At 35.6% G+C, this 21,640-nt stretch overlaps 2 protein-coding genes across 2 annotated transcripts; one reads left to right on the top strand and one right to left on the bottom strand.

The window, feature by feature from the left end:
- Positions 1–12,743: 12,743 nt before the first annotated feature.
- On the bottom strand, positions 12,744–14,080 carry LOC129760699 (GTP-binding protein Di-Ras2-like). Its single transcript, XM_055758357.1, has 3 exons — positions 13,879–14,080; positions 13,646–13,816; positions 12,744–13,578 (listed from the first exon to the last, which is right to left on the bottom strand). Exons 1-3 carry the CDS (start codon positions 13,990–13,992, stop codon positions 13,282–13,284), a joined length of 582 nt encoding a protein of 193 aa, XP_055614332.1. The 5' UTR covers positions 13,993–14,080; the 3' UTR covers positions 12,744–13,281.
- Positions 14,081–14,559: 479 nt separating this feature from the next.
- On the top strand, positions 14,560–15,773 carry LOC129760700 (THO complex subunit 4-like). Its single transcript, XM_055758358.1, has one exon. It carries the CDS (start codon positions 14,625–14,627, stop codon positions 15,507–15,509), a length of 885 nt encoding a protein of 294 aa, XP_055614333.1. The 5' UTR covers positions 14,560–14,624; the 3' UTR covers positions 15,510–15,773.
- The last annotated feature ends 5,867 nt before the right edge of the window (positions 15,774–21,640 follow it).

Raw genomic sequence — 21,640 nt, 5'->3', positions numbered from 1 at the left:
TCTAAAGATGAAAAAAATGTGCCAACTTTCCAATCCTATTTTTTTAATTTATCTGGTTAGGATTGGTCGATCTTGGATCGATCATCGATCATTTAGCCTTGTAAAAATCGATTAAATCGGTTTATTTTCGATCCGATGTTTCGATCTTTTGAAGTTTTTTTTTTTTTTTAAATTATTATGAAGATTTTCAGATTCAGTTTCGTTCAAAACTTTGATACCTGCACCATCATGAAACTTGTTTTTCATTATTTGTGCTTCCAAGCCAATATTATCGAAATCGGCTTAATAGATAGCGTTTTTTACCTCTATCTACATATACTCTTGAGGAAAATCAGAACTTTTATCAAATGCTCAAGTAATCGAACGTTCCATAGAACGGTCACTTGAGAGCTAACTCAACCTTCAATTAAACATTAATATTCTATAGCATTTAACCCTCCTCAAGATTTAAGTTCTTTTCGAAACTTTCTAGCTTCATAGTCGAAACTCGATAGAAGGCTGTTGAGCTTTTAAATGAGACCTCGATAAAAAGTCTATCGAAAAAAAAATAAAGTGTTTATTATATAACTTTATTTGATTTATATCATTCCTCAAATTATTTTTTTTATATAGCACTATTAATGAAAATTAACCTTGAAAAATTTGAAGGCTTTGAGAATTGAAGTTGAGCCTTACAGATTATCGCTGATCACGTTACCTTGACTGTCATTGAATTGATGGTATTTAAAACACCAGCGTAAATAAAAGTCCGATGTCTTTTCAAATAAGCCTAACTTAAAATGGTTGTAATGTTTTTATTCAGTCAATTTCCAATATTTAAAGTTACTCCTATTCAACTCGCTTATAATTTTGTCCAAAAATTGTGGTGTATTGCATATAGGTTTTTATTTCGTTTTTGATATGTAATATATTACTCAACCAAAGTCATGAAAAGTTCTAATGAAACATTCTGATGTTGAATTTGAAAGATATTATTTATTGATTTTTTTAATTGAATAAAAATATCAAATGTATGAGCTTTTCTGTCGTTTTTACTATTTTCTTCAGCATAATGCAGTCCTCAGGCAGCACTCTTCACAAAATTTTAAAACATCGTTCTTGCAGAGATCCATCCTTTTGCTTCAATTTATAAGGTGGATCGATCCTGAAAGCATTCAACTGAATCGATCTTGGGAATCGATCTTTTTCAGAAGATCGAACAATCCTAAGTATGACGCAAACAATTTTGACGGTTTATATGTATATTGAAAATTACGGTTTTTACACCACTTTTTTGCGGTCATGGCGATCTACAGTCTTTTTTTCCGAAACATGTTTTTTCGGTTTTTTTTTTCTTAGACTTTGAATAACGGAAAACTGAAGGGTTGTAGCTGAATAATGTTTGAAAAACATATTTGAGTTGCATTAAGAAATTTCCAAAACTATAAATTCTGTAAAAATTGGCTGAAAAACAAGAGAGATGTAGCGAAAAGCGTCAAATTGACACGCAAAGTCTGATTAGGAAGTTTTTTTTTGTCTGGGCTTACAAGGTGCGTCCATAGAAAAGTAATGATGCAAAATTAAAGATTTCAAAAGTTTATTAGGGTCCCAGAGGATTTTTTTTATTTGGATGTACCCGAATAAAGTTACAGGCCGCCAAACTTCCAACATTGATACTCAAGAGCAGATTAGGGTTAACACTCAAAGGACTAATGGGTGTCTTTGTTTCACCAAGAATAGAGAATAAATAAAAATACTTGAATCTTTTTATTCATTTATTTATTTTTTTACCGGGATTTTAAGCCCAATGGGTTTTTCATCCCAACAAAAATAGTGGGAACGCCAGATCGTGAGCCTTATATCTCAGAAACTACTGAACCGATTTCTCCTTTATTTCCTTTTTTATGGGAATTTAACCCATTAAGGTTATTTTTCCTCGAGACTGAACCGATTTCTATAAACTTTACACCATTGAATTACTTGAAGTCTCATGATTTTGTTTGTCATACAAAACTTTTTTATTAGGTTTCATTATTTTGAACTAGATATCAAAATGTAGTGGTGACTTTTTTTTTGTTGAATGTTATTTTTAACCTCAATGTGATTTTCTAACGTAGCTTCATGGCATAGAAAAACAGTTAAAAGTGCAAAGCAATTTATTATTCTTCAGTTTTCATATTCAGACAAACAATATTTTTAGGATGAGTTTGTTATTTTATTTGAATTATAATTTCGAAGCAAACATATTTGCAAATATTTAAAAAAAAATTATTTGATTTTGGAGGAAAATACAGTTCTACTAACTAAAACTAGACACTTCAAGTAATTCATGAAGACCAAGTTTGTGAAATTTGGCAAGTTACAGCTGTTAAAATTATTAGTACCGACTATTTGACTTTGTGCGTTAAACGAAATATTACGACCTTGGTAGTGTTAGTTGATTTTTATAAAGTAGGTAAATTGTAAAAACTAACAAATTTGTAAATATTTGACATAACTTTTCAATGGAAAACATAGAAAGAACATAAAAAAACCATCACAAATTTTTTTGGGTCCAACCATTGAACTAGAGATTTTTTTTTGGTTAAAAACACATAATTACTTTCGGCAACCTTGGTCGTCGGTTTGTCTAATCAAAAGCTGATTAGTCATATCATTCTCTGATGTGTAAAAAATTGGCTCTGTGTGTGCGTTATTATTGACATTTTAAAACAATTGTAAAGTTTGTTGCCGACTTCATCAACATTAAAAATACCCGAAGTCCTTAAAGAACAAAATTTAGAAAATCATGAAATGCAATCTAATAAAAAGGATATCAGCAGGTTGTAGATAACAAATTTTATTAACCATTACCAATTTCTAAATTAGAGTGAAAATTTCCACGAAAAATAACAGCAGAATAAAAATGGAAAAAAGTCAAAGCTTCAGCTCCACCGTAACATGTCCAATGCAATTTTATATATGTAGGTACTTACATTTGATTGAATTATGATAAAATGTGCGACTTCCTCTTGGGTACGATATCTACTGTTTGCTTCTGATATGAGATTTAGTGATTTTAAAATGTATTTATGCGTATGTGTGTGGGTGTTTCACTATGTACGTTAGAATGCTATACTAAGAAGCTTGCACGTTGAGATAAATAGATAAAATTTTCCTCTTTGATTATGTGTTTTTCCTTTCACTGTTTCGCTATTTTCCACGATTGCTCACAAAAGTTTAGGCAGATTTTGCTAAATACCTCGAAGAGTACGATTCCGATTAGACATTTAAGCTGGCGGGATGCTAATACTTTTCTAAGATCTAAGCACATATAGAGACAGGCTGATCGTGTTGTTAGACATTGTGTGAGATTTGTGAATGTTGATTTTTCTTCTGGAGGGTTATCGGCTAAAAGTTCCAAAGGCACATCAATTTCCTAGAGATGGGTTTATGCACTTTCACACTACAGTAAGACGCGAATTGTTTGCTCGACCGAAATTTGTATACTATAAAAATGATTGTTGTCGTTGGAAAGCACTCGGAAACATTCCGACGTCACCACATTTTCTTATACTTTTAACTCTGATTCCTATGAATTTTAAAAGCAATACACAGCACTCATTACAGCATCGAAGAAATAAGGGGGAAGCTGCAAACACCGATACACCTGCACCCTTCCCGATTTGTTACTGCTTGCTTGCTTGCTCTTCCAGAGATTAACTACGCTGCCAACACTGATAAGCCACGAACTTCTCATCGATGAAAGGACTTCAGCTTTTTTTCATCCTTCTCACAAATATATCCACATAAATATAGTTACACAGTTTCAAGTCTATTTCATTGTCGAAATTCTTCCGATCCGAGCCCTTTCGACAAAGAACTTCTTCCATCCAGCTTCACCAATATCCTCAGGATCAACATTTTATACTATCATCCTCGAAATTTCTGGAAAATCAGCACAGATTTAACTCCGTCGATATTTTCTTCGCAAGATTCGTCTGAGATGTGTCCCGCGTCCGGATGATTCCTTCCCTTGAATCTGCCAGCGAGCACGGCTCTGGACTGGTTATGGCAACTATCCACGCTGCCGCTCCTGCAGAGCCGTTTCTAGAGAATGTTGTTTCCACTGCTACTGCTGCTTCCGTCGCTATGAAATGTCCCCTTCTAACTGAAAGGCGAAATCTATATGCTATTGATTTATTTTCGCTCCAGTCGGTGGAGGAAGCGTGCTGAAATGAAGGATATCAACAAATAGGTGCGCAGGCGCCCGAAGGACCCACCATTCGCTCGGCCTTGACAAGGATATATCGAAAAGCTTCACCCCTCCCTCGATTAGGAAGACTTTTATCCCGATAAAGCGTTACGTGGGTGGTGAATTAGGAAGGATTCTCTAGTTAGACGGAGGATTCGTTTGAATTCCAACGTAGGTATCTGTTGTTTATCGTTGTTTGAATGAACTCAAAGGTACAACAGCCATATATTGAAAACGTTATAAGAGGTGAGGGAGCCTAAGCTGAAACATTTTATGATTAAATATTCTTAGCGGCTTGATATTGCTTTTGTATTATTGTTGACGGAACTCAATTTATTAAAATTTAGGGTTAAAAGTAAAAGAATTCTTGAAGCTTGTTTGTATAAAAACGAGTTGAAATACTGACTAAAAGATTGTCATTTGATATTGGCTGATATGAATAAAGTTCTAGTAATTGCTTTAGCTATTTTCGAGCAGTTTTGTGAGTTAAATACTTTGAATGGCATGCATATTTTTAATCCGGAGCTGGTTGAAAGTAAATAATCTACTCTGCTTGTTCATATCTAGTTGAGCAAATGCTTCCAAATTTTGCCATTCTAAAGTTCGAGCTAAGTATAAGCTATCGAAGCAATTGCTATTTTCTTATTCATACCACCTATTGATTTGCCATTATTTGAGACATCTAGCATTTGCCAGCATCGCCATGCTTTATAAAACCCATGCTTTTAATTTGTAACACTCTCCATATATCGAACAAAATTGAAATCAGAGATCAGAAAAATTGTTATGTTCCACAATGGCTTCCCTTAATGGGTAAGGTTATGGCTTCCCTGAATTGGTAAGCAAATGGTTGCACTCTTATCTGCTTAATCGTCAAGGCTTCATAAATATCCGTGGAATTCACTCCACGATGTTTACTATGCCGTCTGGTGTTCCGCAAGGTAGTCACTCAGAACCACTTATTTTCGTGATTTTCATAAACGACTTAGCAACCGTCCTTCAATCGCCAAAACTACTGTTCGCAGATGATTTGAAAATCTACCGGATCGTTGACTCAAGAGTGGACTGCGCTGCGCTCCAAGAAGACATTAACAGACTTCTCGCATGGTGCGGAAAACATGGAATGGAAGTAAACGCCGATAAGTGCAAGTGCATCAGCTTTTTTAGAACCAGAAACTCTTTGCTCTTCGATTACGCTTTTGGTGGCACTCCGCTCGAAAGAGTTGTTACAATTAAGGATCTTGGAGTAACTTTTGATCAGAAGCTCTCGTTTAATCAGCATATTGCTAAACAACAGCTAAAGCCTTCGCTTTGTTTGGATTCCTGCGACGAAACACTTTGAGCTTTGAAGACCCATACGCTCTCAAGACAGTGTTCTGCTCTTTGGTGCGAAGTGTCTTGGAGTATGCGGCACCAGTTTGGGCACCCTACCACTCTGTCCATATCGAACGAATCGAACGAATTCAGAGAAAATTTCTTCGTTATGCGTTGCGTCAACTGCCATGGCGAGACCCTGTAAGGCTACCACCCTACCCACAAAGGTGTGCTCTTTTGTCTATTCCGTCCCTAGGCCAAAGAAGAACATATTTGCAGCGAATGTTTGTATACGATATCCTGACAAACGCTGTAAACTGTCCACAATTGCTCCAAAGCTTGAGTTTGCACGCCCCAGCTCGCCGTTTGCGTAACCAAACCACCTTTTGGCTACCTAGAAGCAGAACAGTTTTTGGACAAAACCACCCGCTTAATCGATGTTGTCAAGTCTTCAACGATGTTTCACACTTGTTTGACTTCAATGTATCCAAATCAATGTTTAAATGTGAAATCCGTAACGTTACCTAGCTTTAAAATAGTTTTAATTTAAACATAAGTTAATTTTAATATTCGGTCTGTATGGCAGCAGTCAAAGACTTAAATAAATAAATAAATAGAAAACACAATAACATTTGTGACGCATTCCATAAAATTTGGCTATACCTACCTTAAAGTTGAAACCAAATGATTCAAACTAAAATCATCAAAACTAAAAAAATCAAAACCCACACACAGATCCTCTAAAGCTAATATAAAATAGTTATGATTTACTTACCGCGCATAAGCACCATTTCCTTCAAATCATCCGAAACAGGTATACAATGACATCCACACATTCCATCATCGGCAAAGGATGCTAAAATCAGAGCAACGAAGGCCCAAAAGCCTATAATGGAAAAAGATTTTTTTTAAATACACCGTTTTAAGAAGGCATCTTGTTCGTAGAAACAAGACACTGAAACAGGTTGGAATCCCAATAAACATTTTTGTAGCTATATTTTTATGTCGATTTGATATACGTTTTAAATACATTATAGAATGATCGTATGAAAGTTGAAAAAAACAGCATTTACCTACCAAAGTGAAGGCAATATACATACATAAATTCCACTTCTTTCTAAAGCGATGAAAACTACACCAATTGGGCGCTACCCGACACCTTATTCGTACCTATCGAAAGAATGAAAGAGAGCGCAAGATTTTGTTCTCATAGCCTAAAAATCTTTGCCAACGAAATATTTTTCGGTTCTCTTATTATTCAATATTACGCAACTCCCATCTGATTTTTAGCCACCTGGATGCACTGCTGGTTGCAGAGAGAACATGACGATGATCTTTTCACTTGAAGCCCGCGCGGGAGCAAAATCATTTCAAAATTTACAAACATGGTGAACTTTCTATCATATCCGATTTAAACTAACTTCAGACGACATTTTTACGATCTTTTCACTATGTAGTCGAAATCGCAACACTATAGTAAACGACTTATGTTATAATTTCTGATACCATTTCATATTTACTAGGATTCATGTCAACAAAGTTTGATAGCGTCTAGCCGAATTAATAAACGAGATACGGTGGTCAAACCGTTTGCAAGTAAGTTGGACCGCTATCGAGACGAAATATCGAAAAGATTTGTAATAAACAGCGAAACGTTCCTACTTTTGAGCGAGCGCCTAGCAGATCTCTGCCCAGAAATTTTTGTTGACAAGCCTTTCTTTGATGTCCCAAGGAAGTATCAGGAGAAAAAATGAAAGATATTTTATCTTCGCCACTAGCATGTGTGCCGAAAACTTTCAAAATACCATGAGTTTCACTTTTCTTCTGGTTGAAGCAATACGGATGAATGCAACACAAAAACACTTTTTCATGCTCACAATCAGGGAGTAAAATTTACCACTACTGATAATGATAACTGGTTTATCACTTGTTTGACACTAAGTGATGAACGTGAGCAAGCGATAGTTTCTTCTCCGTTTCCAATGACGATCAAGACAATTCACCCAACTTTTCTTACTCTCGGTCAGTTTTAGTTCTGAATATATTCTGCTTCGAAACTAAAAACAAGCAAGAGAAGAAATGCTGAAATTTAAATTATTTGAGTATTCTGTAATCCTACCTTTCTATTTTCAAAAATTTAAATACCGTCAACTGGGGCATCATGCAACACTTTTCAACTTGTACATCAAAAGTTTTCAGGTTGATGGGACATCAAATTGACATAGTCAGAAAAAATATTGTTTTTACCAGTTATTTTTAAATTTACAAACACACGCGATTTTCACCATACTAAGAAAAATGGGTAAATTGCAACATACATTGTTTTTGATGAACAATCAAAACGTTTGATAATTTATAATTTTTGATATATTTGGGGATATATTTGGGACCCGTCGCGTCGGTGAGTTGTTGCATCTTTTTTGAAAAATTCATGATATTTACGGTATGTTCTTTCTTTCTTTGATATCTCATGTTTCTCTTACACTTCCATCACCTGATATATTTGAGACGTTATAACGTATAAAGCACCAAATTGCAGTAATTTTTTGTTTTGTTTGAATTAAAATTCACATTTTTTTCTGTCAAGAATGTTATTAAAGCAAAAACATAAAGGTGCTGCATACATTTGGGGGTAAAATATACCGTAAACTGGGGGAACATTGATCACTCTTTTGATACATTTTCGAATATTTGGGAAGGGGTGGCTTTTTTGTGACACTTAAAAGTTTTAAAATACTTACTGAGGTAAGGAGTATAAAGAATTATCATTGATAGCAGAATATTCAAACGACGTTTGTGGATATAATTAGAGCGTAAAAAAGTAACCGACATCAGTCAAAAAACTGTGACTATGAAAAGATTAAAGCAGTCGCATTCAATACAGACGCCTTCTTATGAATAACCAAGCAAACAATCTTTCCTCAACCTTCAGTCAAATGAAGCGTCGAAATAATCATAGTCGCTTTCAGTTCGTCCTCGTCATTTTGACTGTGACGGAATATAGTTTAGCATTTCATTCTAAGGCGAGGCCGAAAAGGACACGCAGAACAAGCAATCCAAATACTCGAAATTTTTCGATTCATACACAATCGCTTTGAACCGACGCCATCAACTTGGTCAAAGTTTGGTCAAGGGAAAACGCGTGTAAATCGGTGAAATCGTTTATTTAAAAAATCAAATTAAATTTCTTTTTCAAGTTTAATTAGTATAAAATTCAGGAAAAATATTCAGTTAGGCTTCCGTTTTTCCAAATCCGGGGCGGCCAATTGCGGGGCCTTACGCTTAACCGCTGCCATCAGATTTTGTACAGCCACCTTGTCCATCTTCTTCGCCGCAGAAAGCCAGTTTGCCTTGAACTGCTGCTCATCTTTAGCAGTTTTTGTGGTTTTCTTTAGGTTCCGCTTGACAATAGCCCAGTATTTCTGAATTGGGCGGAGCTCTGGCGTGTTGGGAGGGTTCTTGTCCTTGGGAACCACCTGCACGTTGTTGGCGGTGTACCACTCCATGGCCTTTTTACCGTAATGGCAAGGTGCCAAATCTGGCCAAAACAGTACGGAACAACCGTGTTTCTTCAGAAAAGGCAGCAGGCGTTTATTCAAACACTCTTTCACGTAAATTTCTTGGTTGACAGTCCCGGAAGCTATGAAAATGCTGCTTCTCAAGCCACAGGTACAGATGGCTTGCCAAACCAGATATTTCTTCGCGAACTTTGACAGTTTCATGTGCTTGACAATATCTGTTACCTTTCCCCTTCCTTTTGCCGTATAAAACTCCTGTCCCGGAAGCTGCTTGTAGTCGACCTTAACGTAGGTTTTGTCGTCCATTACCGCGCAGTCAAACTTCGTCAGAATTGTCGCGTACAGCTTCCGGGATCCCGCTTTGGCTGTCGTATTTGGTTTATCATCGCGATTTGGAGTCACCACCTTCTTGTAATTCGATAGTCCGGCTCGTTTATTGGCTCGATGCACGGTTGTAGGCGATACTACCAGCTTATTTGCGGCATCTCGGAGAGAGAGGTTAGGGTTTCGCTAGAAACTACCGGCAACTCTCTTTGTCGTCTCAGCGGCTTCCGGTTTTCGATTTCCCCCCGAACCAGACTTCCTGGCTGTCGACAAACGTTCCCCAAACACCTTCATTACATTTGTAACGGTTGATTTGGCAACTTTTAGCGATTTTGCCAGCTTTGCGTGCGAGAAGCTCGGATTTTCGCGATGCGCGAGCAAAATTTTAATATGCTGCTCTTCTACCTTGGACGGCATTTTGGCAACTGAAGAGTGAATTCCAAAATCAAAATAAGGCTATGATCATTTAGTATCCGGGCACTTTATTTTGGTGATAGCTACGTTAATAGAGCTCGGATATGCAAAACTTTAGTAGCGTTGAGTTGGTTATGAAAAAGACTATCTTGCCTATTTTTGATAGATTTTTAAGTTAACGTGTATTTGAGATATTTCAATGCCCTTTACATGGTAAAAATAGTTTTGCACAAATTAGCTCCTTTTACGCATTTTGCGCCTCGAAAATTCTTCATTGTTGACTTGAAAGTTTTTTCGTACCAAACGGTTAGAAGTATAAGGAGCCACTCTAGGATCCACACGAAGTTCAAACCAACCATCGGAGAGCAACCCTTGATCTTAAATATGGTAAAAATTCTATGGTTATTGGGGATAACTGAATGCAGACTCCTTAAATAATACAAAAAATCCATTTCCGGCAGGCAAAAAGTGTTGCTTGACTAGTAGACACCAAGTAAATAACTAATAATTATCAGTTACAGAGATCGCAATCTGAGCATCTGGTTTTTACGCAAAATGACAGATGTGTTGTGATGGACAACAAAATTTATGTTAAAACCGGATTTAAGAAATCAAATTCTTCGAGATGCCTACCCATGAAAAGGTTCCAACCAGATTCCAATTTCTTTTTCCAGGTGAGTTTGTGTAAAATATCATTATTTTACAAAGGTTTTGCTTCTGTGGTAAAAAAAAAATAAATCACATCATGACTGAAAAAAGTGTGCAAAGATAAAAAAGAGATTTTATGAAAAAGTTAGAGTATTTCTTCAAATCATTGATATTTTTACATTAAATGTCATATTAACACCTTCATTTCCTCCATAGAAAGTTTTTCGATCAAATGAATAGTTTTTAAAATACACACGTTTGTAACTGCCCGGATACTAAATGATCATAGCCTTAAGAGCAACATTCTACACACACACCTTCAAAATGAGGGGTGTTCAGGTTTTTTAATTGCAAAATTGAAAGAAATACGTCAAGTTGATACTGACCAAATTTTAATATATTTAATTTTTAAATGTCCGTTTCAATCATTCAAGCCGTACAAATATTCTTTCCATGAAAAAAATATTTAAATTTTTTTCTTTTTTTTTTGTTTAGGTTGCCAAAAAGCTTTAAAATTCCCAATTGATTCAGGTTTTGCATCAAAATATGTATCGCATGTCGACAGTCATATCTGTTTTACCTTATATGTGTAACTTCTCTTGTATTGATACGTGTGTCTAGTTCCTTTAGCTTTAGAATGGTTATAGGGTTAAAAGGAGTTAAAGATCCTTTAACATCGTACTCTGGTATTTCAGTAGTATACGCCCATCCTGGGACTGAAATTTACTGCTACAGGTTCGTGTAGTGTTAATATGGCTTGTTTCAAATTTGACGTCACAGAAACTCATTGTAGTTGTCTGGCCAGAGCACTAACTGGTCCGATCAAAGCTCCCCTAGTTTACAGTACTACAAAAAGTCTACTAGGTATCTGAAATCATAAAAATTAATTTTTGGATGGATGAAATTTTGAAATTACCAAACGCGTGATGCAAAACAATCATATTTCAGCTTATGGAAACGAGATTTAAAAGGTGAAACTTTGATTTGCAATTTGATATATTTTTAACTGGGAACTGAACTATAAAAATATTTATTTTAAAAAAATTGGTGATTGTGCGAAAATGTTTTTCAACAACAGTGTTGGTATAGGAAAATAAAAACAATATAAAGTCTGTAGGTGACATCATTAAGCCATTGCGTCATACTGCGTAATGCTTTTTACGACATCGAAAAATCTCAAAAATTGTACATCTATTGCGCGATTTTTTAAATTTTCTATGAACAATAGATAAATTCCAAAATACAAATTATGGTGTGTTGCGGTATGCAAATGTTGCATCTAACTCAGCTGTTGCATGATGTCCCGTTTGATGATACCTTTTTCAAAGTGTGATTTAACGTTTCGAGCCAAATTCTTTTACATAAGTATTTCAAATGAGTGGAGATTTGTTTTTAAGCTATAAAACTCCCCGTTTAAAAGGCCATTTTACAATTGAAACGCCAACAAATATGAAAAAGTTACATTGAGGATCGGGCTCACCGGGAATGCTGAACAAACAGCCAATCCAATGTCATATTTTCGTTTGCATGAGATATTTAGGAAACCTCTGAGAATTCACCGCTTTGGATCAGCTTTTTTTTAAATTTATGTTCTTCTTGTTTGATATTAAGAGGGTAATCATTGATATTAAGATTCATCATGTCTTAAAGTTAAATCACAGACAAAGTTAAACAAATTATTCAAATGTTCATATGAACCTAGATTCAAAAGTCTAACTTCTTATTACTTACCAAGAACAGTCATCTTCCTTATCAGGCTCCTATCACAACGATTGAGATTGCTCACGCTATCAATTTAAAACTATGTCAGTTTATATTTAAAAAAAAATCACTAAATAAATACAGTTAAAATGCAACAGCTGAACAGTTTAACTGAACGCAAGTAAGCTCCACACAATCCTTGCTCTTCAGTCTCGACTGATTCTAAACTGACAATCGAGAAGCCTAACCCCGTATACATTGCTCATCTTTAATAACAAGATCAGATCGGAAACATTGTTACAATTCCAAGTTCTCAATGATGTATTCTGGGTATTCTGGGTTCTGGGTCTCATGAGAACGTATACACAATAGCATACTTTAAGGTTGATGGTTCTAAGCTAAGCGATGACTGATGACTGATGTGACATCAGTAAGTACCTTTTTCCAAACAATCGTAGGTTTCCAAAATAAAACTTTCCTAGAATCAATGAAGAATATGGATTCCCACTCAACCTTTTGAGTGCGTTTCCTATCTGGAAACGTAAATTTAGGAACAGCCAACTTACCTAGACCTGGAGGAAAAATGCAATAAAAGTACCAAGAAATTGTGCTTTTTGTCTTTTAATTTAACGATTTATTCAAATTTTATTGAATTATCGAAGCAAAATATATAATAATTTGCTATGTTTCTGCTAGTAATAATTTTGTATGGCATATCATGAAGATTAAGCGTCTGCTTGTTACTACGTTGCGTTTATAATTTTAAATTAGCACTATCATATGTACATAATATTGGTTTTTTCTTCTTTTATTCCTTTTTAAGTATGTATATAAATATAATTATGGTTGTATAATATCATTTTTTTTATCTTTCTTTGTTCTTTTTTTAATCATTGAAGTTGTCGTTTTTTAGCGTCTAAAATCGATTTAAAACCTGATAATGTGTATGTCTCTTTCTCTTTTCAGTTGTTCTTGCTTGCTTTTCGATTCGATTTTATTCGAGTTTTGTTTTCACTTTTTTTTATTAATAATAATTTATTCTTATTTGCTTGTAGTTTGTGTGTGTTTCTAACGTTTTTTTTTCTTCTTTAAATTTAACTCGATTGAGATTTTTTTTTATTATATTAGTTGGTGCGCATATCAATACGATTACATCACTTTGCATTTCTCTTTCAGTGTTCCACTACTTTCACCTTCCGCTGCTCCGCCAGCTGCTGCTCCGTCTTTCTTGGCTCCGTTTGCCTTGTCGGCTTTGGGTTTCTCCTTTTCCTTCTCTTTGGCTGTCTTTTCCTTTTCCTTGGCTTGCTGTTTTGCCTTCTCCTTCTTTTCCTTGAGTAGTTTTTCCTCCTTCGCCTGCTCCTTCATCATTTTCTTTTTGTTTTTCTTCTTGTTCTTGCCATCCAGCTGAAGCGACACGTTGCGATTTTTCTCCATGTTGAGCAGCTCCTGAAAAAAGGGTCCAGCAAATGGATTATCTGTACAACTGTAGAAATTTTTTCTCGGCGAAACCTACCTGAAACAGCTCAGTGACGTTGAGGTTCTCTTTGGCGGAAGTCTCCATGAAGGAGATCCCCCAGGTGGCAGCTTCGGTTTGTCCATCGATGTTGGTCACCTCGCGCATCTCTTCCGGCTCGTCGCACTTGTTTCCCACCAGCATGACCGGTATCTGGGATATTTCCTCGCCCTGTGAAATATGTTCAATCGTTGGTTTACAGGTTGGGGATTTGGATCATTACAAAATCTTACCTTGAGTTCCCTTATCAAACTCCAGATGGGTTTGATTTCCTCCAGGCTCTGCTTCGAGCAAACCGAGTAGACCAAAATGAAGGCATGGCCCTTGGTGATCGATAGCCGCTGCATGGCCGGGAACTGATGGGACCCGGTTGTGTCCGTGATCTGGAGAGTGCATATGTTCTTGTTGCAACTGATGACCTGTGGGAAAGAAAATAAAGTTTAATAGAATTATGTAAAATTCACCAATCCGTTTGCTTAATAGAAATGTTTTCTGGAAAAATTTAACTTTCAGTAGAATCAGCATATTTAGTAATACGTCTTAAAAAAATGTAAGGAAAACAATACGATTCTGACTTGTTTCTCCAAAGAGGAGCTTAAATTGCACAAGACTCAATATTGAATGTATTTCGTTCTTAAATAAATTTTGTAGTTTTTTTTTAAACTGCCAAATTATAAAAAAAAAAAAAGTTAGACAGCTGTTCGAAATTTCGTTTGCGAGATATTCTTTGCTCTGCTCCGGGTGACAGGTAAAATTTTATACCAAACCAGAATACTTAGTCATTCAGGTATCTGTTAGTGGTCATATTGCGCGGATAGGTATTACAAAAACAGGTCGAGTGAATTGACCCAGGTTATTGCAAAGATCATCATAAAACCGAAACAATTTGAGCCAAACTGTATCATTCTATCAACTGAGTAGCTCTGCTCAACCGTTCGCATTCTGAAGTGATTTTGTCTGAACAAAAGTGAATAAAAACATGGACGTCGATATGAGTTTGGATGAGATTATCCAGAACCAGAAGGCGCAGAAACGCAATACCGGCAAATCTCCCGGCGACAAGGCTAGGAAATTCAACAGCAACGATCGCAGAAAAGGCAATCGCAACGGTGCCGGTCCTAGGAATTCCCCCAAAAAGCCCTATTCCGGCGAAGGCGGCGTCCAAAAGGGTCGCAATCGGGGAGGAATTCAAAAACCACGCCGTTCCCGGGAAGAAACATCCGGGTCCTGGAGACAAAACAAACCGCAAGGAAATCGGAGAGATGCTCTTCTGTCCCTGGAAGCTGGATTTGGAAGGGAACGCAATGGAGGTTTGGTTAGCGCCAAACTGTTAGTTTCGAATTTGGACTACGGTGTCTCGGAATCAGACATTAGCGAGCTGTTTGCCGAAATGGGTCCGCTGAAAAGTGCTTCGGTACATTACGATCGATCAGGCCGATCGCTGGGAACGGCTGACGTCGTATTCGAGAGGCGAACCGATGCCATCAAGGCCATGAAACAGTACAACAAGGTGCCTCTTGATGGCAAACCAATGCAAATTGAACTGGCCACTACGGATGTTTCGGCGCCAATGGTTACTGGTCGACTAGGAGCAGCCGCCGGTCCTACGAGGAAGTTCGGCGGACATCAACCACCACCGCGTCCTAGAAATGATCGACGGGAAGAACGTGGCCCACAAAACCGACATAATAGTAGGAGCAATCCTCATCAGGGAAGCAGGCAAAACAGTCGGGATCGAAAAAATCAACAAAACAGACGTAAACCAGGTGGTGGCGGTGGAAATCAGCAACAGAATCGAAAAATCGCCAAAACTGCCGAGGAACTTGATGCTGAGCTCGATGCCTATCTGTTAAGTAAGAATTAAAATTGTGTGAATTTAAGATTGTAACTTTTTAAAAAATATCTAAAATATAAAATACCTTAAACTGATATTGCATACTTCTTAATAAGCATACATTTATTGATTGCTTTACTGGCTGACAATACAGAACAATTCCGTCAATTCCACTTTTGTTCAAAGCTTCTATTCAGCTCTATTCAATCCCACTCTAAAAAAAAAGCAAATAACTTGCACGTTGCGTTGTTAAAATTAAACTACCTATCACATTTTATTCTGGGAAACTATAATAAAATACTCAAAAACAGAAATGTCTTGAGCAAAGACATAAAACAATAAAAAAAAAATGCAGATACAACTAAATAAAAGATAAAATTCTTTTAAAAAAATCGAAAGGGCGAAAATATAAAACAGAATTCTTTTAAAATAATAACTAAATAAAATAAAAACTGATAAAATCGACTAAAATTATTATCATCGATAAAAAACAAAGATGAGAAAAAACAAATAGTGATATACTTCACTACACACTTCTTGGTGAGTAAAACAACTAAAGCTAAGTTTTGGGTTACTTTTCTTCACTTATCATCAGGCGTCTAAAAATGTTTATAAAAATTTAAAATTTCGAATTTACTAACTTAAAAATTACAATACTATTCTTTAACATTCACTTACTATTTTCCTCCTAATCACCTGCTAGTCGAATTTTGACTGTCTCTCCCCTCAGTTTAGATATAATCTCTTTTTGTTGATTGGTTGTTCTCTCCTTTCCTCTAATCTGTATATGAAGATTTTCGACGGCTTCTCCTGTTTCTAAACTTTAAGATTTCTCTCGACAACACACGGTTTTGTAGAGTCGAAACAGTGTTGCGTTTCTATTGCATGTTGCGCTATTGCGGATTTTGGTTCGAATTGAAAAGAATGAACCAAAGTCCGGATTGGCCGATTAGCGCAACATGCAATAGAAGCGCAAAACTGTTTCGACTTCATGAAACCGTATATTATCCAGAGAAATCTAAAAGTTCGGGAAACCAGAGAAGCCACTGAAAATATAGGTACATAAAGATAAGAGGAAAGGATAGAACAACCAATCAACAAGCAGAGATCAGGAAATTGGCAACCTACAATGGTCTCATATATAAACTGAGAAGAGAGACAGTTAGCTGATTAGAAGTGAAATTGTGCTGTTTTCAGTGAATGTCAAAAAGTATTGTTTTTTTTTTCAAGTTAGTAAATTCGAAGTTTTTGATTTTAATAAATATTTTTAGACGTCTGATGATGGGTGAAGAAAAGTAACCCGAAACGTCACTTGAAAATAAATTAGCTGTTTTACCCACCGAAAAATATCAAAAAATGTAAAAACTGTAACTATGACAACATCAAACAAAATAACACAATCAACTACAAACAATTCACTCAAATTTCAGTAATGATTACAATAATTATAATTAAATGACTGAAATTAATAAAATGACAAACCTAACATAAATGAGTACCATGATAAATTACCAACATAACCAGAATGATTCAAATGAATGAAATTAAGTAAATTTGCTGTTTAAAGCCTCATTGTGTTTGTTATATTGAATAACGAGCAAACTTGATGTTTCTACCAAATGACGATAATTTTTTTTTTAAATCAGTTGAAAGTCGAAAATTTCAGAATGTAACATGTGACAATTATGCGTCCAACGGCAATTTTGATGAAAATGAAAAACCAAAAAAAAAATTTAAAAAAAAAAGACAAGTTACTAAAATGCATAAAATGATTCAACAAGTACAACAAGTAAATGATCAAAATGGCTCAAATGTCATGCTAGAATGACCGTTGTAACAAAACAAAAACGACAAAAAATGCTTTAAATGAAGAAATTAACAAAAAATAAGAACTAACTAGAATAGGTAATTGAAATGAGAAAACAACATCACAAAAAACTAAAACTCTGAAAATAATGGAAAAATAATGGCAAAGAAGACAACAATTACGAAATAAATTATATCAATTAAAAAAAGCCAAAATTAATAAATGTTGACAAATATTACTTTAATGACGAATTGCAAAGATGGAAACAATTACAAAATATATCATAATGGCGAGTATGAGAAAGAATGACGAATGAAACGTAAGTGACAAAAATATTAAGAATAACAAATTTGACAAAAATCGAAATAATAATTAATTGTTATTATTGTATTATATTGGACCAGCAAATATCAAAATCTTTTTTTCTCGTTTCCTTTGATTTTTTTTGGAAATCCCGAAGGGAAATTAAACAAAAAATTAAGATTTTCAACCTGTAGATTCCATCTGAATTATCTCGATTTTGTACAATATACAACGTATACTCCCCCCCTTCCTCCCTTCTCTTGATGTCTCAACTCCAAGTGATAAGAGACGGATTTCAAATTTTTTTCCGGCCTTATTGTATTCAAGACAGAAATGATAGAATATAAAAAAAAACATCAAAGTGGTAGATACAAATACTGAAAACGACATAATAGAATGACAATGCTAAAGAAAATGTTGGAAAAAATACAAAAATTTAAAAAAAATGACAAAGAGACAAAAATTATAAAAAGACAAAAATTATAAATAAGACTACTAATTACCGAAATGATGAAAATTCTCAATTTATGGCATTTTCATCATTTCTGTAATTAAATGTACTGACTATAATGAAAAACAAAAATGTCTAAAATGACAAAAATTATGAAAAAAAAACATGAGAGGCGAAAATAAAAAGTGTGAAAAAATGTTGAAACTTAATTGTTGAAATTTATGAAAATTTGAAAAAAAAAACAAAAAACAAAAATGACGAAGGGGACAAAATTGAAAAAATAACAAAAATTTGAGAATGTCTTAAATGAAGAAATTTACAGAATTTCATTTTTTGTGGGTAATAAAGGGCAAATAATACTTAACTCATATGTCTCCGGTCGAATTTGACGGCAAATTTGAATAATTATCAAAAATTGCCCTAATTTTTGGAAGGTGAACCAAAGCACACCTGGTTAGCTAGTATAGCTAAGACGTAAAAAAGGATCAAAATCACCTATATCAAACTAGATGATCAAAATTATTAAAGAATGACTGAAGAGTGAATGGCAGACTAATATGATATAAATGATAAAATTTACAAATATGATTAAAGACTCAAAGTATATTTACGTCATTGTATCTTCCATTCACGAAGAAAACAAAAAAAAAGTTTTCTATTAATAACAGTGTTGCTGAATTTCCCGTTCATGTTATCACATTACAAACAAAACGATGTTTCCAAAAATTATAAACGTGAAACCGCGACCAATCATGTGTATATTACCAACCGATGAGCCTCAGCCAACGCAAAAATATCAAATCTTCGAGTCTCCAGCTAGAGGGAGGCCACAACGTCTATTTGAATTCGCCAACTCCCACCTAGTAGTAGCTAGGAGCTGATTTAAAGCCGTTCAAATGTCAAACGCACTCACTCACTAGCATATGCCACCTACTTTCATTCGAGACGACAATGTGTACCAGACCAGAGGCTATATTCTGCTCATCGAACGCGTTGGTGGCAAAAGTCCACTTCCGAAGGATCCCCCGCAGCTAATCTATAACTTTTTCCTGCTCCGACTCCTTCATCAAATCGAAGTTCGAACCAGCCGAGACGGACCAGAAGCGGAATTTTACCACCTATAATGTATGCATGGGATCGCCTCCCGAGTCATAATTTGTTTCCAACAACAACCGGCCCATCGCCAAAAACAACAAATACCTACTGCTTTACACAGTGAGTGAGCGAGAAAGAAAAATCCGGACTAAGAGAAAGCCAAAGAGGAAGCACAGCTTTCTCAGGTCAGGTGGGGGGAGGGTAGCAAAAAAAAACGGCAACGGTTTTGTGTGGTTAGTTGTTTTATCAATGAAACGGAATCATCATCGAGGCGTTCGGGCTCATAAACGCAAAACTCAACGGGAGGCGATCCACACCACACGACGACGACGACGACGACGAACGGCATGACACAACACGGCACGATGCCACCCACCCAGGCAGCCTTACACGCCGCAGCCATCCAGCCAGCCAAACCATATCGTGTCGTGTTTCCCTCCGGCAGTCACTTGTGAATGTATGAATAAAAAAGGATGAGTCTTATTGAATCGAATGGTGGAACAACGGATAGCTGCGAGCGGTAGAGTAAACTTGGGCAGGAATATCATTTTAAAATAAGTTCTGTCTCTCCAAAAATATGTTTTAAAATGGAGATTCATTAGGAAATCTATATTTAGTGAGGGGAGCAGTTTGACCCAACGAACCCTATCCTGCACGGAACGATGTTTTTGACGCGGGAGTGTGAAAAATCAGTGTGAGTGTGGCACAAGTCAAACACCAACACATACAATCATACGCTCCAGAGCGTCCGTTAGCTACTATGTATACCTACACGGTACTACCCATGATGCACTTAGACTGATACATATGTTCTGGCAGCATCGAAACGATTGTCTTTTCGGTTTGCCTACATTCAGGGGGAGACCATCCATAAACCGCGGCACCAGGTGGCTCCAGAGAGTCACAAAGTATTATACCTACTTAAATTTTACTGAAATATGACGATATGAAATCGTAAATTATACGGTGTTCAATGTCATAAAATGGTTTGAAGAACGTCTGACTGTTGACCGAAAGCGAAGCTTAGGAAACGACAACAAACGCGTGGTTGAGGCCTTTCAACGGAAATCGAACGCCTCAGTTACTGATGTGGCCAGAAAGTTGCTTGGGAACAGCACGTTCGTGACAAAAATCACAACTCGAGCTGGCTACGTACTTTCAATGCACAGTACTGTCTTATGTAAAGGGGGACTTCATGCATTTTTTCAGCAAACCTGTGTGTTGCTGCCAGCTGCCATGAATTAGAGTGATGTTCTTGAGAACCTGCAGACACAGACGATGTTGAAGTTTACCAAGAAATTTTCAATTAGGTAAAATCTTGCGAGCTTAAATTGTGCCTTGGTCTAACAGAAGGTTCACTGGCACATTTCAGGTCATTCCGTCAACTCTTGGAGGTCACTCAGCGAGGCTGACTTTGTTCTACTAAGAGTACAAAAAATAACTTCTTGTCAACTTGTCACTAACCTTTTGTGTGCATTGACGAATTGTATGGCAAGTTGAGTTTTTGTAGCAAGACATTATTTCTTACTAGTCCTTCGAATACCGGTACGGTAAACGAGCAAAGTAATTATTAAGGTTTGGAAAAAAGTATTTGTAGCTTGAGGGTAGATAAAAACTGCCAGAAATACAGCACAGAGAGAAAGAGATATTTTAGCAACCCGGCATATCTATCCTTATTCAAGGTGGATTTGCATAACAAGCACATCAATCGTTTCCGGTTTTTTTCAGGCCCATAAGAGTTTTGTATTATTTATTTGAAAAAAAAAAACTAAATTACCCACAATTATTCCCGAACAAATGTGTTTTTGGGGTGGTAAATTTATTTTTCACCTGGGTAGATATTCCCAAATAATAACAAAAAAAAGAAAGTTTTCTCACTTTTTTAATAAAAAATAAATGATGTTAGTCAAAATGACAAAAATCACATAAATAACAAAAAAACGACAAACATGACAAACATTATTAAAATAGACAAAGGACACAAAAAATGTCAAAATAGAGCTGATATGACAAGAACAACTAAAATGACAAAAAATTACGAACATGACTAAAATTTTAGGATAAAAAAGACATAAATGACTAAAACGACTATAATGAATATAATGAATATGATTAGATAACTGAAATGACATGAATGACGTAAATTATCAAAATGACTTTAAATAAGTAAAAGACTAAAATAATGGTGAAAATCATAAACGTAATGAATGACAAAAGTGACAAAAAAAGCCAAAATTTTAAGCTCCGGACATAAAAACAGTGCACAGTTACAAAATACCTACATAAGATATAAAACTCGATTTAAAAAAAAATCCGATTTTTTTAATTAAATTTCAGATCAGGTCAGAAAATAACCATGCTTGAAAAAAGATAATAACTGATATTTATTAATCATATCAATTTACATTTCTTATCTTCATTCTGTTATATCTTGAACTTGAAATACGATTCAAAAAGATTAGAAATAAGGATTTCCGATTATGAAAAAAATTCATTTCGAACTTG

Source organism: Uranotaenia lowii, unplaced genomic scaffold (assembly GCF_029784155.1).
Source record: "Uranotaenia lowii strain MFRU-FL unplaced genomic scaffold, ASM2978415v1 HiC_scaffold_728, whole genome shotgun sequence".
NCBI classification, from domain to species: domain Eukaryota; kingdom Metazoa; phylum Arthropoda; class Insecta; order Diptera; family Culicidae; genus Uranotaenia; species Uranotaenia lowii.
The sequence above is the reverse complement of the archived record's forward strand: the minus strand, read 5'-3'. Positions and strand labels throughout refer to the sequence as shown.